Source organism: Bactrocera neohumeralis, chromosome 4, assembly GCF_024586455.1.
Source record: "Bactrocera neohumeralis isolate Rockhampton chromosome 4, APGP_CSIRO_Bneo_wtdbg2-racon-allhic-juicebox.fasta_v2, whole genome shotgun sequence".
In the NCBI taxonomy this organism is placed as follows: domain Eukaryota; kingdom Metazoa; phylum Arthropoda; class Insecta; order Diptera; family Tephritidae; genus Bactrocera; species Bactrocera neohumeralis.
Window position 1 is genome coordinate 34,890,284 of NC_065921.1, and position 23,396 is coordinate 34,913,679.

Genomic DNA, 23,396 nt, shown 5'->3' on the forward strand with positions numbered 1-23,396 from the left:
CTTAGTATTTCACAATGTTTCACTAAATTTTTTCACATTTTTCACTTTGTATATTTAAATATACACTCTAAACATTGAAATAAGTTAATTTTTCACTTTTATTTGATCATATTTAAGCTAAATTTATTAATTTAAAAATCACTTTAAAAAAATAACCCTGGTCGAGCCAATACTCAAGGTGACTGAAGTACTTTTGTGTAGTACTCCTTTAAAAATCTAAGTATTTTATTACGTAATATTATTATTTAATATTACTAAGTTGCTTTTTAAATTTAAATAAGAACAAGAAAGATACTGCATGTATACTCATTTTAATTTGAAATATAATTTATAGAAGCTTTTTTTATTAGAACTAAGATTGTTAAATAAAGAAAGAGGGATTATAGCGAAAAAGAGAAATGTCAGCGAATTGCTCATATTTGCTTATTATCATATGGCAGCGCTCCATTTCCTCATCATTGTTAGCACATACATACATAAATGATGCTCACTACGAGTGTTAAAAGTAATTTTTAAAATAAATGTTTCTTATGTAAAAATCCTGCAAAAGTGTAAAATGTGGATTTATTTAAATGTTTATAGTTTAATTTAATTAATTTGAAGTAAAAAATGTGTGTAAAGTGTGTTTAATGTGGTGAAATAGCTTGTTGAAATGTTTGAATTTTGGGAATTTTTGAACTTTGAAGTCGAATATCTCGTAAACTAAGCGTTTGTGGTACCTATAATCAGGAGGACTTCCTCTTTCCAACGGTACCTTCAGATCGCGTCGTCAAATCAAAATTGTGCCAGTTTTTATCTCAATTTATAGCCGCAATATTTTTATACATTAGCAATATGTTGCGCAGAGTATACACTTGTTCTCATTTTTGCACTGTTTTTTTTTTCTCACAGGTAATTTACTATTCACTGGGGGTGCTTTTTTTACGTGGCGGGTCCCAAACCCAGCGCACAACCCTATGTAGAGGATATTTCGCCTTCTCACTTTAGCTCGCCTTCAAACGGATGTTCTTAGGCTACCCAGAGGATACTTGGTCAAAGACCGGAAGTCGTGAGCTGCTTGAGTCATACGTAAAAGAATCGTTTCTGGCCACTCCAAAGTGAATGGCGATCAGAGAACTTTCCTCACTTGCGTGAACTTCTACACATGACTCCATTCGATGGAACGATGAGCTGTATGAGATATATGACGACATTGACATAGTTCAGCGAATTAAAAGACAGTGGCTACGCTGGCCAGGTCATGTTGTCCGAATGGACGAAAACACTCCAGCTCTGGAAGTATTCGACGTTGTATCCGCCGGGGGAAGCAGAGGAAGAGAAAGACCTCCACTCCGTTGGAAGGACCAGGTTGAGAAGGACCTGGCTACGCTTGGAATATACAACTGGCGCCACGTAGCGAAAAGAAGAAACGACTGGCGCGCTGTTGTTAACTCGGCTATAATCGTACAAGTGCTGTCTACGCCAATTAAGAAGAAGAATTTACTGTTCCAGTTAACCGTATAAAAAGGAGATCAAGTGTAGTAGTTGTGTTCCCCTAACGGGTTTTTATGATGCCTTAAACTAATTGAGATAGAAACAGATTAATATACATATTTACGTATATATATTAAATTGACTAGGATGAAGAGATCATTTGACTTCCGGATGTTCTCTTGTCCGCCCTTCTGATCACCTATCTCTCCATACATATGTATAATCGTTAGTAAAACTCCAGATATCTTGATTAGAACATTATATATAACATATAATTAATGTATATGCGCAACTATATATTATAATTAATTATCAAGCCTATCGAGATTCGGCCTAATGTAATAATCTTCTTTAGGTGCATTTGATAAGCTTGCGCTTCGTAAACCAAGTTTCGACACTGCTTCTTCTATTTTGTTAGTTAAGTATGTCATTGCCGTCATACAGCATATCGCTTGTCCCGTTACTAAAGTCGTCGTCAACATATGTATGTACATTTGCGAGGGACTTTTTTCCTCAAACACTCAGCTCATTACTCTTTGACATCGTCCACGAATTGTAGAGTGTCCTAACCGTCTACCGAGTCCGTAATGTCAGCGATTCGCATTTGTTATCCATAGCTGGATCTTCAGGCAGGCATTATTATTACAGTTGTTGACGGTGCCTAGATAAACGAAGTCCTTTACCGCTCCGAAAATATATTTCTCAGCTACTCGATCTCGGTCACATTTCTCTGGCAGCTGGCATATAATATATTTCGTCCTGTCGTCATTAACCGTAAAACCCGTTTAGCAGATTACATCTCCATAGCTACAAAAGTTTCGGAGACATTCTGCTTGATACACCCAATTATATCTACGTCGTCGGCATAGGATAATAACTGGACACCATGATAAGGTTAAAGAAGTTACAAGATAGATGGTTGCTTTCTTTGAACTCTCGCCTAGTATTAAAACATTCGTGTGGGTCCGTTTCTCCTTTTATGACGCAAAGAGTGTTGCTCAACGTCATTCTGCAAAGACGTATGAATTTTGCAGGTAAACCAAGTTCAGACCATGCAGTATACACATAATCCCTTTTCGGACTAGCTGCCTTGTAATCGGACAGGAAATTGACAGGACCTTGTACGCAATGGACACCAGACTGATCTCTTGATAGTTTGCGTTGGTGACTTTTTTGTCTAGCCGTATTTTGCAGATGAGCTGATGCATGCTTCCTATCAACACATTTTCGCCGACCTTGAACAGTTCTGCAGGGAGACCGTCTGCGCTGTTTGCTTAATACGAGTATTCTTCAGGCGCTGACTAGATACATCAATATCATCGTTACAGATTCAGAACTCTGAGTTCATTTCTCCACAGGCGGAACTTTTGTTGCCACCGCAAGAAAGCATTAGAAAAGTATTGCTTCAGGTTTAAATCATTGAGTCAAACGAGTGACCTTCTGCATCATTCCTGCCTTTACAAGCCTCGATTTCCTCTCGCTCACGCTTTTCTTTCACCCGTAATCGCGACTATGTACATATGTATGTATGTATGTATTTTATGTAAGTATATTTAAAAACGTTTGCTCTGTTTATTCGACCATATCTGTACAAGCTCGGTTTGAATCTTAAAAAACTTCATAAAATTAAACTATGCAACACCAAGTGGCAGACATACATACATATCTCCTATGTGCATCCAACGCAAACAGCACGTAAAATATGTAAATACGTAACGACTTACATACAGGCAACGAAGGCGGTGACAATAGTGACGACTGTAGCGCGGAACTGAGTAGCACAACAATTGCGGTAATTTGATCGCCGAGTCGCCGAGGAGATTTTAAGGTTTAAACAAAAACAAAACAAATAAAATGTGATAAATAAGAACAGTGGCGCATGCGCATTCCGAATAACAGCAATAATTAGTTGACAAATACATGCATACATAGATGTACATATGTATGTACGTGAGTAAAACATGCGCAGGGGGCATGCGCGCCACGCCAAATCGGTAAAAATTACGGCTGGACTGGCACTGAGGCCAGCTCGGTACATATTTATTTCAGTTCGCGTTGTTTTTTATTTTTATAAATATATATATATGTACATATATATAAATATGTATGCATGGTACATTATATACACATGAATAGTAGCTATAGATTTTAGTAATTTCTATACATATGTATGTATGTATGTATATATGATGCAGTTTTTCATGTGGTTTCAAGATTGCTGTGAGGCAGAGTTGCAAGCGATTAATAAAAACTTTGCCACAGGAACAAAATGTTTTTGAGTTTTTGTAGACAGACAACAATACTCGTTTTTATTGAACTTCACTTATATGGCGAATAGTTTATGTATTGTTAATTTTAGAAGTACATACAATGAATACGTTCATACATATCTGTGTGTATGTGAGTGTGAATACGTGTATGTTTTTGTGCTAATGGCGACAATAACAACAATTAGGCAAATTCTGCTTATAAAAGAGTGAAAAAATCATATTTGTAATTATTGTTTTTTATCATATCCTCTTATACGATTTTTTACACACATACATACTTATGTAAATAAAATTAAGAAAAATATTTATCTTCGGTTGAAACGACGCTATAATACCCTTCACAAATACAAAAGATTTCATACACGAACCGTAGTTTGATCGGCCAGCTTTTTTATGACCGCTATATGCTTTAATAATCGAAAACTTGAAGATATGTCGTTAAATACAATTTTTCCCAGACAATGATTTGATTTTCATTGTTCAGTTTGTATGACAGCTATATGGCATGCGATCTCGGCGGTTCAGACAAATGCTTCTTTGTGAGAAAAGAAAATGTGCAATATTTCAGATTGATATCTAGAAGACTGAAGGACAAGCTCGCGTATATACAGACAGACGGACATGGCAAATTCAACTCAGCTCGTTATGCTGATCATTTATATACATACATGCATATACTTGTATATTGTTGTTATAAGGTAAGTTTGTAACACCCAGAAGGAAGCGTCCGACCATCTGGGAGCTACAAACTTCGTGGCAAACTAAATATACCCTGCTCACAGTATAAACACATACATATGTCATTCCTATTTATTTCAGTATACATATGTATATGCATATGTGTTCATTTATATCAGCTAAAGTGAAATGTTTTTAATATAATAAGCGACTTATGAGTTTTATTATAGAAAATAAATAAGAAAACCTACGTATGCCTTGGGGTATAAGCTAAATAGTTGCGATACGACATTCTTTCTTAGATAAAAACTTAGAATAAAATTGAAATCGAGTTATATGTTGAACGTTGATTAACCTAACAACGCTAATCTGCTAAGAAGAAATCTCAAAATTGAACCCATTTCAATGCATCAAAGCAGAAGAAAACGTCAAACTGAATAGTTTAAAAAGAGCCATTAGTTTAGTGCTAGTTTTGGTGAAAAAATTCTGCTGACACCAAAATGGAGCTTGATCCGAGCTTTTCATCAGACGGCTTGCTCAATTCTGTGTAAGTCATGTGAGAACCGAAGGCGATGACTGCAGTCAACGTCCAAACAAGTAAGTCATAAAAGAAAATAACTAAGAACGATTTTGAATGACGATGAATTGAATTTAATACTGGCTCTTGCCATGAATTCTGCACAAAATCTACGCAAATACTTCGCAAGACCAAAAAGAAATATATTCCAAGGGTTCAATGTGGTCACCATCCGATTGTTGTAATGGTTTGATAGAGAATATCCTGTAATGACATTATACCTCTACACTTCTGTGAAAAAGGAGCATAAAATCAGCGTTATTGCTGGTTTCATGAATGCAGTTGATTGGCCGTCTGGATTTGAATATATTGGGCAATAGTTTGTGGTCGGAGTTTAAGCACGAATCGTATACCCCACAGAAATTTGGACAGTTTAAATAAATCTTATGCGTGCTGCTATTGATCAATGGCCGAAACCTTTGCAAGTTTGTGTGAAAGCAAATGGAGACCATTGCCAATAAAATTTTATACATCGTTTGTTAAAGGACGCAACGTCAAAAAGTTGTTTTAATAAATTTTGCTTTTAATAAAATCCATCGAATCCTCAGAGACACTTTTAATCTTATGGGCTCCGAATATCATTTTTACATTTCTCTGGCAGTATCTGTAAATGGAGAATCAAAGGAAGACATCACCTACCTTATACCATAACGAAGACCAAGCAAGCTTTCGATGCCCAATACACGATATGGAGCGCATCGATCTTTACGCGGTGTACCAAAATAAAAATATTTAACTTCAATGTTAAGTCAAGACTTCTTTATGGCTGAGGAATATGGAAAATGCACAGGCTGCAAATTTTCACAAACCGATGCTTTTGCAATATGCAATGCGGCGGTATGGACGAGAGCCCGAAAACAATCACTCGGAACGTTATCGACTGAAATCATGGCAGCCGATGGGGAGGCCGATCTGTTCTAACCTGGAGCAGGAATTTGGACATCGAAATATTTAAGGTCCAAAAAATGCTGATCATGAGGCTAGCACAAGACCGAAATAAATGGAAGAGTCTCTTTGTGGTCCCTTGCTCCCCCGCGGACCAATAGGTTAATATACATATCATATATACTTACATAATGTCGACTGTCCAACTTACTTTACTATATGTGACCTGGTCTACGAAAAAGGAGCTAACGTGCGAAAACTAGTTTTCTGGGAAAAGCTGTTAAAAATAATCGTCAGTTTCTCGTTATCTCATTAATTGTTCTCCTTTTTTTGACACCTAAGCCCCCTTTCCGTAGACCAGGTCACATATAAATAATAATTACCTGCACTGAATGCCGTTAAATTCAATTAAATTCCAAATTCACGAAGTCAAATTTTTTCACGGTTTCAAACACTTTGCATTTGCTTACGCGCACAGATCGAATGCTCAAAAAGGATAATAATCAAACACACACAAATCTCTTACACAGGCAAAGCAACTGTAAAACTATAATCCCTGAGTTTCTTGTCGGCGACTGTTGCAGTTTACGCACGTCTTAATGGCGTGAAAGTTTCAACAGTAATGCCAATGCAAAATCACACAATATTCGCGTCAAACCGATCGCAGGCAGCCCAAACGCCTTCTACGAAGCACTACTTCCAATGTGGAAAATTGTTTTCAAGAACTTTTCTCAGCTAAACTAATTTTTGCTTTCTTATTCTAGACGGCAAAATAAAAACAAACTCGTGGAGGGCGAGGGCGTGCACGCTGAAGCCACGCACGTGCAGCCAGCAGTTAAACCATTTGCGGGCGCACTCTGTGACGTAGAAATGCTCCGCAACCCAAACAGCAACACGGACGTGTACGCACACACACACACACACACACACAAGCCAGCAGAACACGAAATTAATTTATTGCTGCAATTGGAATTGATAAACAGAGGCTGTTTGGATGCAGTTCGCTGAATATTGGCGTAGGGGCGTTTTACCGTTATATTGAGTTTATTTTTTCGCAATTTCAGCTTGTCACATTTATTAAATGTTTTTATGAAAATATGTGGCTGCTTTGTCAAATACACACACACAAGAACATATGTTCAGTTGTTAGACTAGTAGGAGCGCGCGCGTTCAACCCACATTTGCTTTCGTAGCGCTCAAGTGCTGAACTAAAACGAATTTGGAAGCTAATAGCAACCTGCGCTCACCTGTCGCACTTCGTTTGAGTCGTGCTTTCGGTGTGCATTGTATGTATTGACAATGCGCCCATTAACGTCACGAATGCGACTCTAACGAGATTCTGCCATTTTAATGACCGCTGAAGTGATTCATTACGCTGCCGACGCTTTTGTTGCAAAGCGGTTGGTAACAGAAATGCAAGGGGCTACGAAGTTCAATCAGCTGTTGGATTGTACTGTATTTACGCTTTCTAGAACACGCACTAAATCATTTTAAAGGGTGTTGCATTTGAACTGATCAAATTTGATAATAATAACAGTATTTACCTTTACAGCCGCTTCAGGTTGTCATCGAGCGTCAAATAGCTGTCGTTTGTCTCATGCTCATAAATTTCTACGAAGCATTGCAAAGCGAAACAAAAGAAATATTCAATTACATATTACAATGCCTTATGAGTGGAAGTTAGGTGCATCTCACATAATTTCGTAATTTCACCATTTCACATCCGATGCTTATGAAATTAGGTCAACCTTGAAGAAATTATTAAGAATATAAAAACGAGTGATCCAAGTAAAGGTACTTTCTTCAATGGCCGTTTTTGATAGATCACGTGTGCGTCGTCTCAAGTTGCCATGTTTTTTGGTTCAAAAATTGTTTGGAGTTTCATCATTGAACGACTTACGCCTGAACAACGTTAACAGATCGTACAACTTACGAAAATTCACGTTCAGTAAAGATTGTGTTTCGCGCGCTTCGCTCAACTTAGGGTCAACACAATTGACCTACTGAGCATACTATTCACAACACCATCATTCATCTTGAGACCCAGCATTCATTATTGGATGATATTCTACCGAACAGACCACGTCCAGCACGCAGTGAAGAAAATGTAGCAGCCGTAGCTGAGCGTGTACACCAACCGTGATACAAAATACAACTTGTACAAGAACTGAATCCGCTCGACCATCCCCAGCGACATTGCTTCGCTCTATGGGCTCTTGAAAATTTCCAAGAAGATGCGATGTTTTCGAGCCAAATTTTGTTCAGCGATGAGGCTTATTTCTGGCTCAATGGGCATGTAAACAAGCAAACTTGCTGCATTTGGGACGAAAAGCAACCGGAGGAGACTCAAGAACTGCCTTTTCATCCAGAAAAAACAAGGGTTTGGTGTGGTTTGTAGGCCGGTGGAATCATCGGTCCATATTCCTTCAAAAATAATGCCGGTAAGAACGTAACCTCCAATGGCGACTGTTATCGCGCCATGATAACCGACTGAAATTGAAACTCGTGACATTTGGTTTCAACAAGAGAGCGCAGTTCCCACAGATCGCATCAATCAATGGATTTATTGAGACACGTTTTCGGTTACCAGATAATTTCACGTTTCTACCGGTTGATTGGCCATCAAGATCGTATGAAATCACACCGTTCGCCTTTTTAAGCTTTTAACTATTACTATTTTCTATTTCAACAAAAATGATTTAATATTAACAAATTTAGACTAGCAGTTTTTAATTGGATGGAGTCATATGTAGAAGTTCACGCAAGTGAGGAAAGAAACGATTCTTTTACATATGACTCAAGCAGCTCACTACTTCCGGTCTTTGGCCAAGTATCCTCTGGGTAGCCTAAGAACATCCGTTTGAAGGCGAGCTAAAGTGAGAAGGCGAAACATCCCCTCCGCAGGGTTGTGCGCTGGGTTTGGGACCCGCTACGTAAAAAAATCTTACCAATGAAAATTAGCAATCAGCCTCGGATGAGAGACCCCCCTTTTGATGACGACCATGGCAAACGAAATAAGGACAGGATAACTCTTGCCAACAGGTGCTACTTCGGACTGAGTAGGCAATTGAGAAGCAAAGTCTTCTCTCGACAAACAAAAACCAAACTCTATAAGTCACTCATAATTCCCGTCCTGCTATATGGTGCAGAGTCTTGGACGATGTCAACAACGGATGAGTCGACGTTGCGAGTTTTCGAGAGAAAAGTTCTGCGAAAGATTTATGGTCCTTTGCGCATTGGCCACGGCGAATATCGCATTCGATGGAACGATGATCTGTACGAGATATACGATGACATTGACATAGTTCAGTGAATTAAAAGACAGCGGCTACGCTGGCTAGGTCATGTTGTCCGGATGGATGAAAACACTCCAGCTCTGAAAGTATTCGACGCAGTACCCGCCGGCGGAAGCAGAGGAAGAGGAAGACCTCCACTCCGTTGGAAGGACCAAGTGGAGAAGGACCTGGCGTCACGTAGCGAAAAGAAAAAACGACTGGCGCGCTGTTGTTAACTCGGCTATAATCACGTAAGCGGTGTCTACGCCAATTAAGAAGAAGAAGAAGATTTTAATTTCAAAAAAAAAAAAATTAAGACAACACAAGAATTAACGTGAATCCTTAATACCCGACACAAATACAAAAGATTCCAAACGAGAACTTGATTTTCGTCGATCAGTTTCTATATCAGCTATATGCGGTGGATAGTGGTGGTTTCGACTTGAACCTAACTTACTTATAGGATCGATATTTTGGATAACCTAATTCCATTGGTAAATAAACCAATATTTATAGCTAAGTTTTTCGGTATTGCTTTCCTTCAATTAAATAAAGTTCAACTTACATTCAAGAAATCGCGCAGCCATACAACTTCAGGCTTTGGATCGCCGACAACCTCACAGAATATTATTACGGTGTCACCTTCATAGGCCTCACTAGAACGTGGTTTGACAACAAACATGGGTTCCTTGGAGTACCTGAAATTTCAGAAATTTAATCAAGAATATTTCGTATTTATGTAATATTACGGATCTTACGGTAAATCACTTTTTACAATAGTCGGTATCTGGCTGCTACTGCGTTGCTTTTGCTGTTGTTGATCTTCATCGAGCTCCTCTATCACCACGCGACAGCTACTTTCTACTTTGCCAACAGCATTTGAAGCGACACAAACATAAATGCCAGCGTCGTGTATGGTTGCGTTGGCAATTATTAATTCAACAAAACCGTTAGAATCCAGAGTGGCACTTATGCGTCTGCTTGGACGCAATCGTACGCCATTACGATGCCATGAAACTCCCACGGTTGGATAGGCTTCTACTTTAGCGGCGAGGCGTATTTCTTGTCCCTCTTGATATATATACAAGGGGTCTAGCGGCATGTAAAACTCGGGCGATATGTATGCGCGTATACCTTTATCGACGACAAGCGAACAGTGGCATGATACCGAACCAAGTTCATTTTTAGCGGTGCAAGTATAAATTCCACTATCATCTAGTACGGTGCTAGCCAATTCAAGTGTATGAAACTGGCCATCGCTCGTGATAAGACAACGACGATTTTCTACAATTTGCTGGTCGTCTTTGTACCACATTATTTCTGGGCTTGGATGACCCATAACCTGGCAAGTCAAACGCACAGGATAGGTCATTTGCACCCGTCGATCTCGCAGGCGCATCGTGAATATTGGTAAAGTGTCACCAGCATGAGCAACATCGGCGGAATGAACGATTTGCTTCAGTTTAGTATCGGCTTCATATAGTCGAGGATCGGTGACGATTTGTAAGCGCGCAAAAGTCGATACTCTGCCCTTGGAGTTAGTTGCTTCGCAAGTGTAACGACCTGCATCCAACTCAGAAACTGGAGCAATGATCAGCGTGCAAGTTGAACCAATTTGACGAATTCTGATACGTTCGGCTAGTGGACTAATATGCATGCCATCCTTATACCAGTCTATTTGTGGACGTGGCGCGCCACGCACCGTACATTCGAATATAAGTTGTGTGCCCAGTAAAGCCTTCAACTGGCCAGGTAGTATTTTAACGAACTCGGGCAAGCATTCAGCGCCTCCCACCTGAAGTGGACTGCTTGTCTGCACCGACGGACCCCAACCGTAACGATTTTTCGGCGTTACACGGAAGTGATATTCAATATTGGGCTTCAAATTAAACGCATCAAACGAATTTATAGGTGTCAGACCCAATTCCTTCCACATAGCACCACCTTCGTGGCCAACAACCCAAGCATCAATGCGATAGGCAATAACGGGCGCAGAATTGTCTCGCGCTGGCTTACCCCATGAGAGGGAGATGTGTGACGGTCCGGAATCGACAACCAAAGGTTCCGTGGAGATCGGACCTGGAGGATCTGCGCCAAGTTGAAATAAAGAAAGTTGATAAATGCTTAAAAGTCATGTTATCTGAAAAAAGGACGGTGGTGATGACCTATCGACCAGGCGGCGTAAAATTTAAATCAATTCGAAACCTAAGAAATCTGTTCGAACTCAATAAAACACCATGCAACTCCCCGGAGAAACATTTTTATTTATTATTTATATTTTTTTTTTTGTATCTAAATGTATAAGTTGGATATGATGTAAACCATTTAAAATAAATTGATCACATTGAACAGGAAACGCATAAAAATATTGTAATACAATCGTGTTAAACTAATTGTAAAAATAGAAGATCAATTTATCGACCAGGAATACCAAAAATATTTAAATACACTTTTGTGAAATTATAAATTTTTAAAAAGTTTGAACTTTAAACCATTCAAATCCATACAGCGCTTTTCAAAAATCTGCAAAAAACGTCAAAAGTTGGAGAAGAAGTTAAGAAAAAGTATAAAACTCGAGAACGTATATATGTAGTAATTCGAACACCGAAGGTGACGGAACAAAACAACTGCTTAAAACATCGACAATTGATATGTAAGACGAACAAAACGATTTGCTGGGTCACGATCACCACCACAGGGAATACAGTTACATGATATATATTATGTATAAAATCCAATTTGAAAACTCACCTCTGAAATAAGAAATGTCAGGGAAACTTTCGAGTCGCTGCCCCCAGCGTGGCGTTGTTGGTGTTTCGGAGCGTGCGCGTGGCATTACCTATTTTTTTAAATGGTGTACACACACGGACATAAAAAATATCAGGAAATCAGAACAATCACTCACAGAACAAAAATTTGGGAAAATTGCATAAAATAAACAAACAGCACGAAATACGCAACAACAAAATATAAAACAAATATAGCATCTCCATATTTAGAAGACTTAGTACTCAAGCAGAGCTTATTTGCTAGCGCTACTTTCTTTCCGTTTGGGAGCCTTAACCTACAATAAAAAAGTTAAGAAAGCGAGCAGCGGTTAGTGCTTGAAAAACTCATTTGATGAGAAGAGCAAGGCATAGCTAATGACGAACAATAAATCACTTGCATACTTTCCAAAGTCTACTATTTCTTTCGGTTTTGTCCATGTGAGAGTTGATAAATATGGAGAGGTGCATAAATATAGTAACTAGTTTGCTCTTGCTCTTCGTGGATTCTTATAGTGATTAGTTTGTCAAAAAATTTTTAACAAAAAAAAGCATTCGCTTGTAAGAAGATTTTTAACATTTTGTGACTTACCGCAACGGTTACAAATACACGATCTGTGCCGAAGTTATTACGCGCAACGACGAAGTATGTACCCGAGTCAGCGATTTGTGAGCTTTGCACCGTGAATCTGGTGTAATCATCCGACACTTCCTTACTGACTCTATCGGATTTGGTAATATCTTTGGTGCCTTTCAAGAAGGTCACTGAAAATGCACAAGATAAATAACAAAATCAATTCAATTAAAAATTATACGACTTCAGACACTCACATTTAGGTTTCGGTTCGCCCGCAATACGGAACGAAATGGAGAATGGATCGCCCACTAATATTTTCATCTCGGGCTCTGGTCGCGATAAGAAGAGCGGTGGCCGTTCATTTTTCGGGGCACCGGCAGCAACATCGACACTTACGTGCGATTCAATGCGTCCGAAAGCATTCGAAGCGCGGCATGTGTAAGTGCCCTCCAATTCGGGTTGTGCATTCAATATGGCTAATGTGTATACACCACCTTCCATGAAGGTTTTTATGCCTGGTTGGCCGGCGACAGTTTGACGATTGCGTAACCATTGTACTTCCAATGGCGTAGACGATTTCATGAATTCTGCAGAAATAGCAACCGTTCCGCCGGGACTCACTGTTTGGTTGCTCAACGGCACCACAAAGTGTGGCTTATTGGGGTCACGGTGGAAGTAACCGTGTGTCTTTTCAAGCGCGAACCGTTCGCGTCCCACAAAATCGACTTGGTGAGTAATTTTGTTTTCAGCTGCCTCGTTGCGGGCTACGCAAGCATAAAGACCGGAATCCTTTTCCGTTGGATTATTAATTGTCAATTTAGTATAGCCATCAGCAGAGTTAACAATGTTATAACGGTCATCTTCGTTAAGCAGATCCGAACCCTTCATCCATTGGATATCAGGGCGAGGTTTACCACGTACACGACAATCCAACACCAATGTATTCTCATTGATGGAGTAAGTGTCTGTTGAAAACAATATGAGAGTTAATAAAAAGTTGTGAATGATGCGACAAGAGCAGAAGGCAATCAAACCCAGATATATTGATATTCATGAAGAATTACAGTTATCACGAATGTTCCAATATCAGAAGTAACCTTCAAGGGAAGGATTTCAAGCAGTTTTAATTAGTTATTTCCGAACAAAAGTTAAATCGTACAATCAAGTCAAGCAGAAACCAACTTGACTTCCCTCTGAATTTAATTGCCACCTTCTTTTATCTGAATTGATCAGAAACAAACATAGAAACAATTAATCACCGATCACGACAAGCAAAACACTAATTGATTTAACCCTATCACAATTCTGAAATTTCTTTAAATCCCCTAAAGTCGGTAATATTAATAAATTTGTAACTTTTTAACTCATTCTACCACAATGTCACACCTCTGATGGATTGTACAAAAGCGGAAGGTTGTACTGCGTTCTCGTAATGTTTGTAGACTCTCAGCTGTGCGTGGGTGAATGTTTCACCATAGTCGTTGATGGCACGGCAAGTGTAGTTTCCGCTGTCTTCAACGCTCGTTGCAGAAATATCCAACGAGGCAATACCATTACGGAACATGGTCAGATATTGACCGTCATTAGGGAGTGGACGATGATTCTTCAACCACTCAATACGTGTGTCCCCATCACACACTACATTACAGCTCAGTCGTATGCTAGAACCCTCAGCTACTGTCCGATCGTGTAATAGGGTGCTGAATAATGGTTTGCTCTGTGATATCATACCCAATGGGCGTCGCTCTCGACTGCGTTTGATAACTTCTTCTGTAGTAAAGTGAGATGATGTTTCACCGTTACTTGTCATCGTTTCATATGGCGTCTGTGATGAGCGTCTCATATGTGATACATATTCACCGTTAGTGGTAACATCTACACTCGCAGTCATCAACTGTTTAAGATCACCGGTGCGTATGGATTTACTAATAGCATGGATGTGTTCATTAGTTTCGGCGAAGCAAGCAAAGATGCCACAGTCCGACGGGATCGGATTGCGTATTATCAGTTTGCGTATACCACCTACTTCTTCAGTGGACTTGTAGCGATTGTTGGAAATACTATGATCATCGCGAAGCCACGTTACATTCGGTCGACCGTGCACTTGACAGCTGAGTGTGATTTCGTTGCGATTTGCATCATAAGATTCTGAAATAAAATTCGCATATGTAATGTTAAGGATTTATGGAATTAAGTTCTTGTGGACGACTATGTCTGCAAAAACAGTATCCCCCGTTTAATTGATTTTCCCACTTTTTTGAATCACTTGACCGGTCAAAAATATATGCATACAAAGTATGTGTAAAGTTACCCGCATAACAGATATTAGTTAATTGGTTTCCCCACATAATTGGTAAATATTTATTCAAGGGATACTGTAAATTCTATTTTTCAAAACTACAATACTTTCAGATGTTTACCTTTGATATTGTCCGCAAAACTGCTGGGCAGTTTGCCGGTTGTTTGCTCGTAGACCGTCAAATCACAGAGCTTTCAATGGTGTTTTTGTTATTGCGCACCACACACTTGTACGTGCCCGTATCGTCGGCTCTGGCGTTGTGTATCTCCAAACTGATGGCGCCGTTGATATTATACATTTTGTGTCGTGCGTCCTTCGTCACGCGTTCCTCACCACGCAACCAATAAACTTCCTCGATGTAACCACTCACATAAAATATGAGCTGCACCTTATTGCCCTCAGCTATCGACATTGGCTTCATTCTCGTTTCAGCGGTCAATTTAAGCTTCTCATCCTTTACCTTGGACTTGAGCTGCGCACTGGTTTCACGCTCGTTTTGGTGGGTTGCAGCAGTCGGCTCCTGTTCTTGTATGACCTTTTGCAGAGTTCGCTTTTGCGTTAATTTTTGCACATAATCGGATATATCCAAAAATTTGCTTATCTTCATTTGTCCACTGTCATTCTCTGCATAGCACGTATATAGACCGGTATCAGCCTTAACCGGCTCTGTGATTAATAATTGTATGACACCGTCGCCTAACTCCACATACTTGTACTTCTCATTGCCCAATGGCAACAAAGTATTGTCCTTTTGCCAATATATTTGAGGTTTGGGATTTCCGGATACCTTACATTCGAGCGTAATCTCATTTCGATCTTTGTGGTATGAATCTATGAAATGGTTTAACAAGGCGAACACAAATAATAATGTTACATTAACAAGATGTGATAGTTAAACTCTGGTTTCTTTCTTATACGAGTACCCTACCTATAATCAATGCGTTAGTTGCAGCAATGTTAGTTTAAATATTTACGGAAAATACATTTACATGATAGCGTACCTTTTGCTCTTCAAATAAACCATTGCACGCACAGTTCCAAAAGACAAGACATAAATATCGAACATCATATTTTCGTTTTACCTTTAATGCCCACTGTGAAAACAGGTGCTACTACCTCCTCTTTACCAGTAGTGTAGACAAAAAGTTGGCAAGTGCTAACAACCTCATTTTCCGAACCCTTCACACGTAGTGTGTATTCACCTGCCTCCTCTTCGGAAACGCCTATCAAATTCAGCCATGCGATTCCATCCTGGCAAGACATTTTACTTTTGGGTCCGAAAGTAATTGGTTGCTCGCCATGGAACCAACGGGCTGTCGGCTCAGGTCCATCGATGTTAACCATCCACTTGACGTTGCTGCCAGCCTTCACAGTGCGATTAGATAGGAAATTTCTAAGGTACAGATATTTCTTTAGATCTGGTGGTGGTGGTGCCTCACGCCTACCACTACCCTCCTCTTCATCCTTGGCTTTCTTCTTCTTTTTCTTCTCCTCCTTATCCTCACCTTCCTTCTCTTCTTCCTCTGTTGTTGGTTTGACTGGTGGTCTGGCCTCCTTAGATGGAGAAACCGGTCGCCTACGTCTAGGCTCCACCGTCACAATATGACTAATTTCAGTTTTCCCTTCACGATTTTCCGCTTGGCAAACATATTTACCACTATCAGCCGGCACTGGATCTATAATGAACAGCTCACAAAGACCATCATCATGGTCAATTTGCTGATACTTTTCACTCGATTCGACTTTAACTCCATCCTTAACCCAAGTAACAGATGGCGTGGGTAGACCACGAACATGTACATCCAGCTGTAATTCATGAATTTTGCCATGATAGGTGTCTTTAATGTTACGTGTAAATGTGGGTGGCACATCACCAGTGCCTGGATCTGCATAAACCTCCAATTTGCAGAATGTAGAAGCTTCGCCGGTTTCATCGCGCGCCCAACACTTGTACACACCGCTATCCTCAACCGTAGCACTAGCAATTTCCAATAAACACAAACCTTCACTGTAACGACCCCTAATCTTTGGACTATTAGCGATAGGTTCATCATTCTTAAACCACTTGACTTGTGGTTCCTTTGACTCCAAGAAACATGATATTTTCACTTTCGAACCTTCAGCCACAACACGATCTCTAACCGATGTAGCGAAATGTATGCCAATAACTTTTTCTCGTTTCTTAAGGCTTCCAGTTTCTGAAATAATTTCAGTTGCAGACGAAGTTACTTCCTCCTCCTCTTTCTTAGCTTTTCTAGCTTTAGCCTTCGATTTTCCTTTGCCTTCTTTATCCTCTGCATCACTTTCGGCGGCTTCACCTTTTGAGGGGGCTGCCTTCTCGTCCTCTGCTGTCTTGGCACGCAATAAACTCTTATCGGCATGGAATACACCATGAATATTCTCAGCGATATGAGACGCCTTACCCTCAAACAATACAGTGTGCGTAATCTCTGATTTACCAGCACTATTCTCTGCCCGCACTAAATACTTGCCGGAATCTTTTGCATCCGGTCGATCAATAATCAACTCACAAGTGCCATCTTGATGTTGTAGTATTTGATAACGTCCACCATTCTTTATTTCGAAGTTATCCTTCGACCATTGCACTTGTGGTGTTGGTTGTCCACGTACTCCCGTTTCCAAAACGAGTTCATTTGTGTTCAGATGATAGATTTCTAATTTTTAACAAAACAATTAATTATTATGTAAGCTACTTTTTCTAAAGATTACGAAATCATTGGCAATGAAATAATGCTCATGCCCCACTAATCGCAGATGTACGTACATACACATACGAGTATAAGGTTGTACGGTATGGGTACTTACCTTTCAGTGAGCGTGTAAACATTGGTTGCACGTCGGAACTAACCTTCGGTGAGTAAACATGCAATAAGGCCGAGGTTGTAATTTTGCAGAATTCATTCTGTGCAGTCAACGTGTAAACACCCGAATCTTCAGCTGCGGTATTGAGGAACTCTAAGCAAGCCATTCCTTCCCGACTCATATTACGGATACGTGGACCATAAGTAACATTTTGTTCATCTTTTTGCCATTTGAATGTGGCATCCGGTCCGCCCACAACTGCCTGAAATTTGACTTTGGAACCTTCGGCTACATAGCGATTCGAAATATTCGCAATAAAATACAATTGTGTTTTTGGTGAAGGGTCGGGCATACGACTGCGACGCTCATATGTGCCAGCCTCGGCATCATCATCCTTCTTCTTGCTTTTTGGAGGGCGACTACCCTTCTCGACCTTCTTACCACTCGCATCTCCAGTGCCAGCTTCACTATCAGATTCGGTCATTACGCCAGATAATAAACTCGAACGTCGCGATGATTGCACAACTTCTACTACAACTGTGTGTGTAGTTTTCTGACTGCCCAATTTATTTTCAGCAATGCAAGTGTACACACCACTATCACTCGACGTTGGCTTGTTAATGATCAGCTCACAAACGCCATCCAAATGTTCGATCTGTACCCGACGATCATCGAGTACTACTGGTAGATTGTCCTTTACCCATGTAATCTTGGGGCGGGGGTTGCCGCGCACCTTCGTATCAATAATTAAATCGTTCTGGGACGAATGATATACATCTGTGGAGGCGAACAGAAATACATCAAAGCGTTGCACCGAATTCAAAAGAGACAAATAGATGCTGGCACACAAAGAATACGCAACAATATCACACACAATGCAACACTTGCCGTGAGAATGTGAAAAGTATTATTGTATGTATTTTAAGAATGAACACCTCGACCCCAATCGGTTGTTTCAATGATTTGAATAAACGACTACACAAATGTAGTTTGATAAGACAGTTCGATTCTTCACCTACAAAACAAAACATGTAAAACGGCACGCGAATATTTTTCGTGAGAATGTGACTCCCGAATATGGTGAGTGATGGGGATAACATAAATCCAACACTAATCTCTGTGAATACACTCGAGTTAGTATTTGCTCTTCTCATACCTCTTAGTGGTAGAGCGAAGATCGGCTCTTGTTCGTCGCCATCGGCTTGGGCACTATACACTTTGAAGTAGCATTGCGTGTCGATTTCACTGTAATCGTTTTTGGCCACACACTTGTAAACACCCGATGCTTCGGACGTAACCTTGCTCACCTCAAGAATTGCTTTTCCTTCCTCCGAGAGATTTTTAACGGTTGGCCCAGCTACAACCCATTTGTCATCTTTCATCCAGCGGCAATTAGGGCTAGGTCCAATCACAGTACATACAAAACGTACAGTACTGCCTTCCAGAGCCATACGATCGCGTAGTTGCGTGGCGAACTTTAGTTTTTGTTTTGGGGATACCAATGGTTCGGGTGAAGCGCGGTGAACACGTTCCTTAGCTTCTGCTACAGTCGATGTACGCTTGCGATCGGATGCAGCCTTTGACTGAAGCGCTTCTTCCATAGCTTTCTTTGCTGTTGCCTCTTTATCTTTTTGCAAGCGATCACGTGCGTGGAAGATACCGCGTGCATGGAAGTGTCTATTTTTAGCAACTTCCACATGATGACTAATCTGGACTTCACCACTGGAATTAGCTGCCTTGCAAACATAAGTACCACCATCCTTGTCGTTTGGTTTGTAAATTAGCAGTTTATATATGCCGTGCGCTTCTTCAAGCATGGTAAATTTGAAACTTGGTTTAACATCAAGTCCACCTTTCATCCAAACGACAGCTGGACGAGGTACACCATGTAGATGGCATTCAATGGTTAGTTCATCGTCACGTAAGTGATAGTATTCTGTAAACGAAATTGTTAATCCATAAACTTGATCCTTATCCCTATTAGAAGTAATGTGTTTTCCTTACCCTTGATCAGCTTGCAAGATGGTGGTGCTGGCTCGTCTTTGAATACCTCATAAATAGTCACATAGCATGACGAAGTGACGGTGTCATTGGAATTCGCCACCGTACAGGAGTACTCGCCGGAATCTAATATCGTCGTATTGACTACTTCCAAAGCCAATATGTTGTTGTTGTTAATAATACGATGTGTTGCATCACGCTCCAACTGTCGGCCATCTTTGAACCATTTCACTGATAACTCGGGTCCACCAACTGCACAAGAAATACGTACATTATGGCCTGCTTCAACAGTACGATCCGTAAGGAAGACAATGAAGTGAGGCAAGCGAGCTTGCTCTCTTATACGTTGCCACTCAGCATCACGTTCTTTCTCGCTTTTATGAATACGCATACTGTATTTCCGCATTTGCTGCATAAACTCTTCACCCTCCTCTTCGGCGATGCGTTTCCAGCGTTCCTCGTCATAAGGATTAGGTCGAGTAAACTCTTCGGATGAATTGCTGCCACGTCGCTTCTTAGATTTCGGAAGTTCGGGTACCACATCCGCATCTTCAGCTTCCTCTTCTTCATCACGAAACTCGCTACCACCTTCATCGGCGTAGTCGCCTCCATATGACTCTGTACCGGCGAAGGATTCGTCACCAGCATCCTCTTCTTCTTCGTCACCCTCTTCGTCTTGCTCCTCCGTTTCATCTTCATCACCCTGTTCAGCCTCTTTTTGAGCGCGTAGTGCAGCTCGTAACTCTTCTTCAATGCGCTCCTGTTCTTCCTTCTCTTTCTTCAGACGTGCTTGTCGCTCCGCAAAGGTCTCGCCCTTAGGCTTGGCAGCTGCTTTAGCTGCTTCTTCCTCTGCTGCTTTAGCTGCTTGTCTGGCCTGCTCTTCCATTTGCAAAACGAGTTTGCTCTTTTTTGGTGGTGGCTTTGGCGCAAGATCTTTTGCTTCCTGTTGCTTTTGCTGCTCCTCGAACATCTTTTTGCTTGCCTTTTGACCACCGCCCATTTCTAATTTCAAGGTCAATTTTGGGCTGGGTGATTTCTCCTTCTTTTCCTTCTTCTTGGGTGCAGCCTTCTTTTTCGTCTTTTTTACTGGCTCGTCCAAATCATCTGGCTCAATGCTCTCTTCGCGATCGGTACTAGCTCTGTCACCAGGCTCACCTTCAGTATCTGACGTAACACCAGATCCTGAGCCATCCTTTTCGACGCTTTTGCGTGGTGTGCGAGCCTTTTTACCTTTGCCTTTCTTTTTGGGCTTCACCTCTTCAATGATTTCCTCCTCCTCTTCTACCTCCTCATATTCCTCGATCAAGTATATAACCTCAACATTCGATACATCCATTACGGCAGCACGATCAATGACAGACATATCGGTCGTTATGTAACGCACAGGTTTTTGAACTTCCTCGCTCTCTGTAATATCCATAATTAATGCTCGGTCGAAAACAGCTTTATTGCAAGTTATTTGAGTCTTAATGTCTCTGCCAAGCTCGAAAGGAGTTTTTTCTCTTTCCTCGCGTTTTAAGAAAGGAGTAATGCTGCGCCATGTCGAAGGTGTAGCACTGCGACGGTTTAAGTACAAAGAGAATGGGGTCTGACTCCTGCCGCGTATCGGGGTAGCACTGCGACCGCGCAGCGTACCGGGAGTAGGCGATTTCACTTTCCTACGTTTCTGTACCGGAACCGCTAACGTATCCTGCACGGGAGTCGACTCGGGCTCCTCAGAGGCTCGCGTATCGGCTGCACCGACTTCACCTTCTGTCTCTCCCATCGTTTCGAGAACTTTTTTTTATCGATCAAGGATCAAACAAACGGTTATAAATAAATTAGCGTGTCGACGTTTGTTGAACAAACAAACAAAATATTTCGATTTATGAACAAGTTTTTAACTTTTCGAACTAGTTAACGGTTAATAAAGCTCAAAAATTATATACATATATTATTTTCGGTAATTTTCCAACGTAGCGGATCGATTGGGAGAGAGCGTTCGAATCCGTTCGAATAGAAATTTTAACTATAACTAAATTAAAAGCGCCGAACAAATTTGAAAAGATTTTCGACTTTGTCGAAATTCAACGACGACAAAACACGTTAAACGACGATTAAAGACGAGAATTGTATGCGCAGCACCGATAGTGAATAGGTCGATTTCGAAGGAAAGCACCAACCAACTGCAGCATTCAAATATTGGCCACGAAAAATCGATCGATCCGTCGGCGAAGAATTTACGAATGGACTGCAACAACTGCCAATAATCTAAATTTACCCAATTGTTATAGATTCACGCGTTATTTATTTTTATTTTTCATTTGATTTTATTCAATTGTAATTATGTAAACGGCCACTAAAGATGCAAGAAGGCTGTGAGGTGAGCGGTCGAAAAAATTGCTGCGAGGGAAGTGTTTTAACTATGGTGCGCTATTTTAAGTGAGTTATTTTCTGCCTGCGGTTGACTTGCGAAAACAGACAAGAAAACAAAACTTATCTTTTGCTGTTGCGACAATTTCTAAGACACTATACGAGTCTCCTCGGCGATTACACTGGCACTAAAATTCGAAATTCAAATCAATTGATTTGATTATGCGGTTAAAAAAAAAGAAGCCAAACGAACAAATCACAACGACATGGCAGCGATAGCAAGCAGCAGCGGTATTGTTGCGGCATTGAATCATGCCACGTGAAGTCGTTACTTCCCGATCATTTTCAAATTTATTCTACCATGTGACTATTATTTCGAATGGTTAGCAATAGTCACTGTTTAAATATAATATGTATATAATTTTATTTCAGTCACACAAATAATCACGAGACAACAAATAAATACTTACAATCAGTTCATTTACCTGGTACCCAAGGTCCAGCAGTTCCCCAATAAAGTGCAATTCAGTTATTCAACCGATACACATATTATTTTCATCAGAACGAACCATAGAAAGTTTTAAAGACAAAGCCATTCTCTTGAAGCTAAGCAATGCATTACGAGAGTCCATGGATAAAACTGACATATTTTATCAGCATCGTAAGCATTCCCGAATTAGTTAATTTTTCAAATTGTTAGATACAGAAGCAGCCAACTAAATGCATTAGCCAATAAGAAACCACATCAGGCAACGCAAAGACCTGATTTCTTGTGCACTCTAGTCAAATCGATCGACTGCAACGAAATTGTGTAGCGCACACAATTTTCGTCAGACTCGCGGTTTACAGAGCACCTCCAATTCAGGGATATTAATACATTTGTTAATATTCGTTGTTCAAATAGTTTTTAAACCAAAGCAAGTAATGCAGGCACCTTTACTTGTTACCACATTTCAAATTTATTAATACCACATTTTCAAAGCAAAATTTAATATGGGAATTCCCTCATCCAGCGGCAAATATTAAATAAGTCACAAAACATTTTTTAATTAATAAAATTTCTAATTTCGGGTGTCGCCGAACATTTTATACTCTCGCAACTTACAAGGACCTTCAGGTGTTGGCTAAACTACATATTAAACAAGTAAGCAACGGCTAAGTTCAGGTGTAACCGCGAATCGAAGTCCGAGGAATTCACGGAGTGGGCGATGTATGCCCGATAATCTTTATATTAGGTATATGAGGCTCAGGGAAGTATTCACCCTATTAACCAATTTTTGATACACAGATATACTATAATCGTGAGTGGATTTTCTCTGAAAAGTCAACTATAGATACTGAAGTCCACAAATTGGTTACCTAGCGGCTGAACAGTTTTGGTTTGATTTAGGCAATTTTTGGCCATAGGTGGTATACTTCAA

The 23,396-nt window shown here is 40.3% G+C and overlaps 1 protein-coding gene across 1 annotated transcript in view; it reads right to left on the reverse strand.

The window, feature by feature from the left end:
* The window catches only part of LOC126755597 (titin), a 98,544-nt gene that overhangs the window by 24,412 nt on the left and 50,736 nt on the right, over nucleotides 1-23,396 (reverse strand). The window contains 8 exon segments of the mRNA XM_050468289.1: nucleotides 9,724-9,856; nucleotides 9,917-11,246; nucleotides 11,910-11,997; nucleotides 12,516-12,688; nucleotides 12,755-13,465; nucleotides 13,887-14,648; nucleotides 14,921-14,986; nucleotides 14,989-15,630. Coding sequence (XP_050324246.1) covers nucleotides 9,724-9,856; nucleotides 9,917-11,246; nucleotides 11,910-11,997; nucleotides 12,516-12,688; nucleotides 12,755-13,465; nucleotides 13,887-14,648; nucleotides 14,921-14,986; nucleotides 14,989-15,630 — 3,905 coding nt within the window.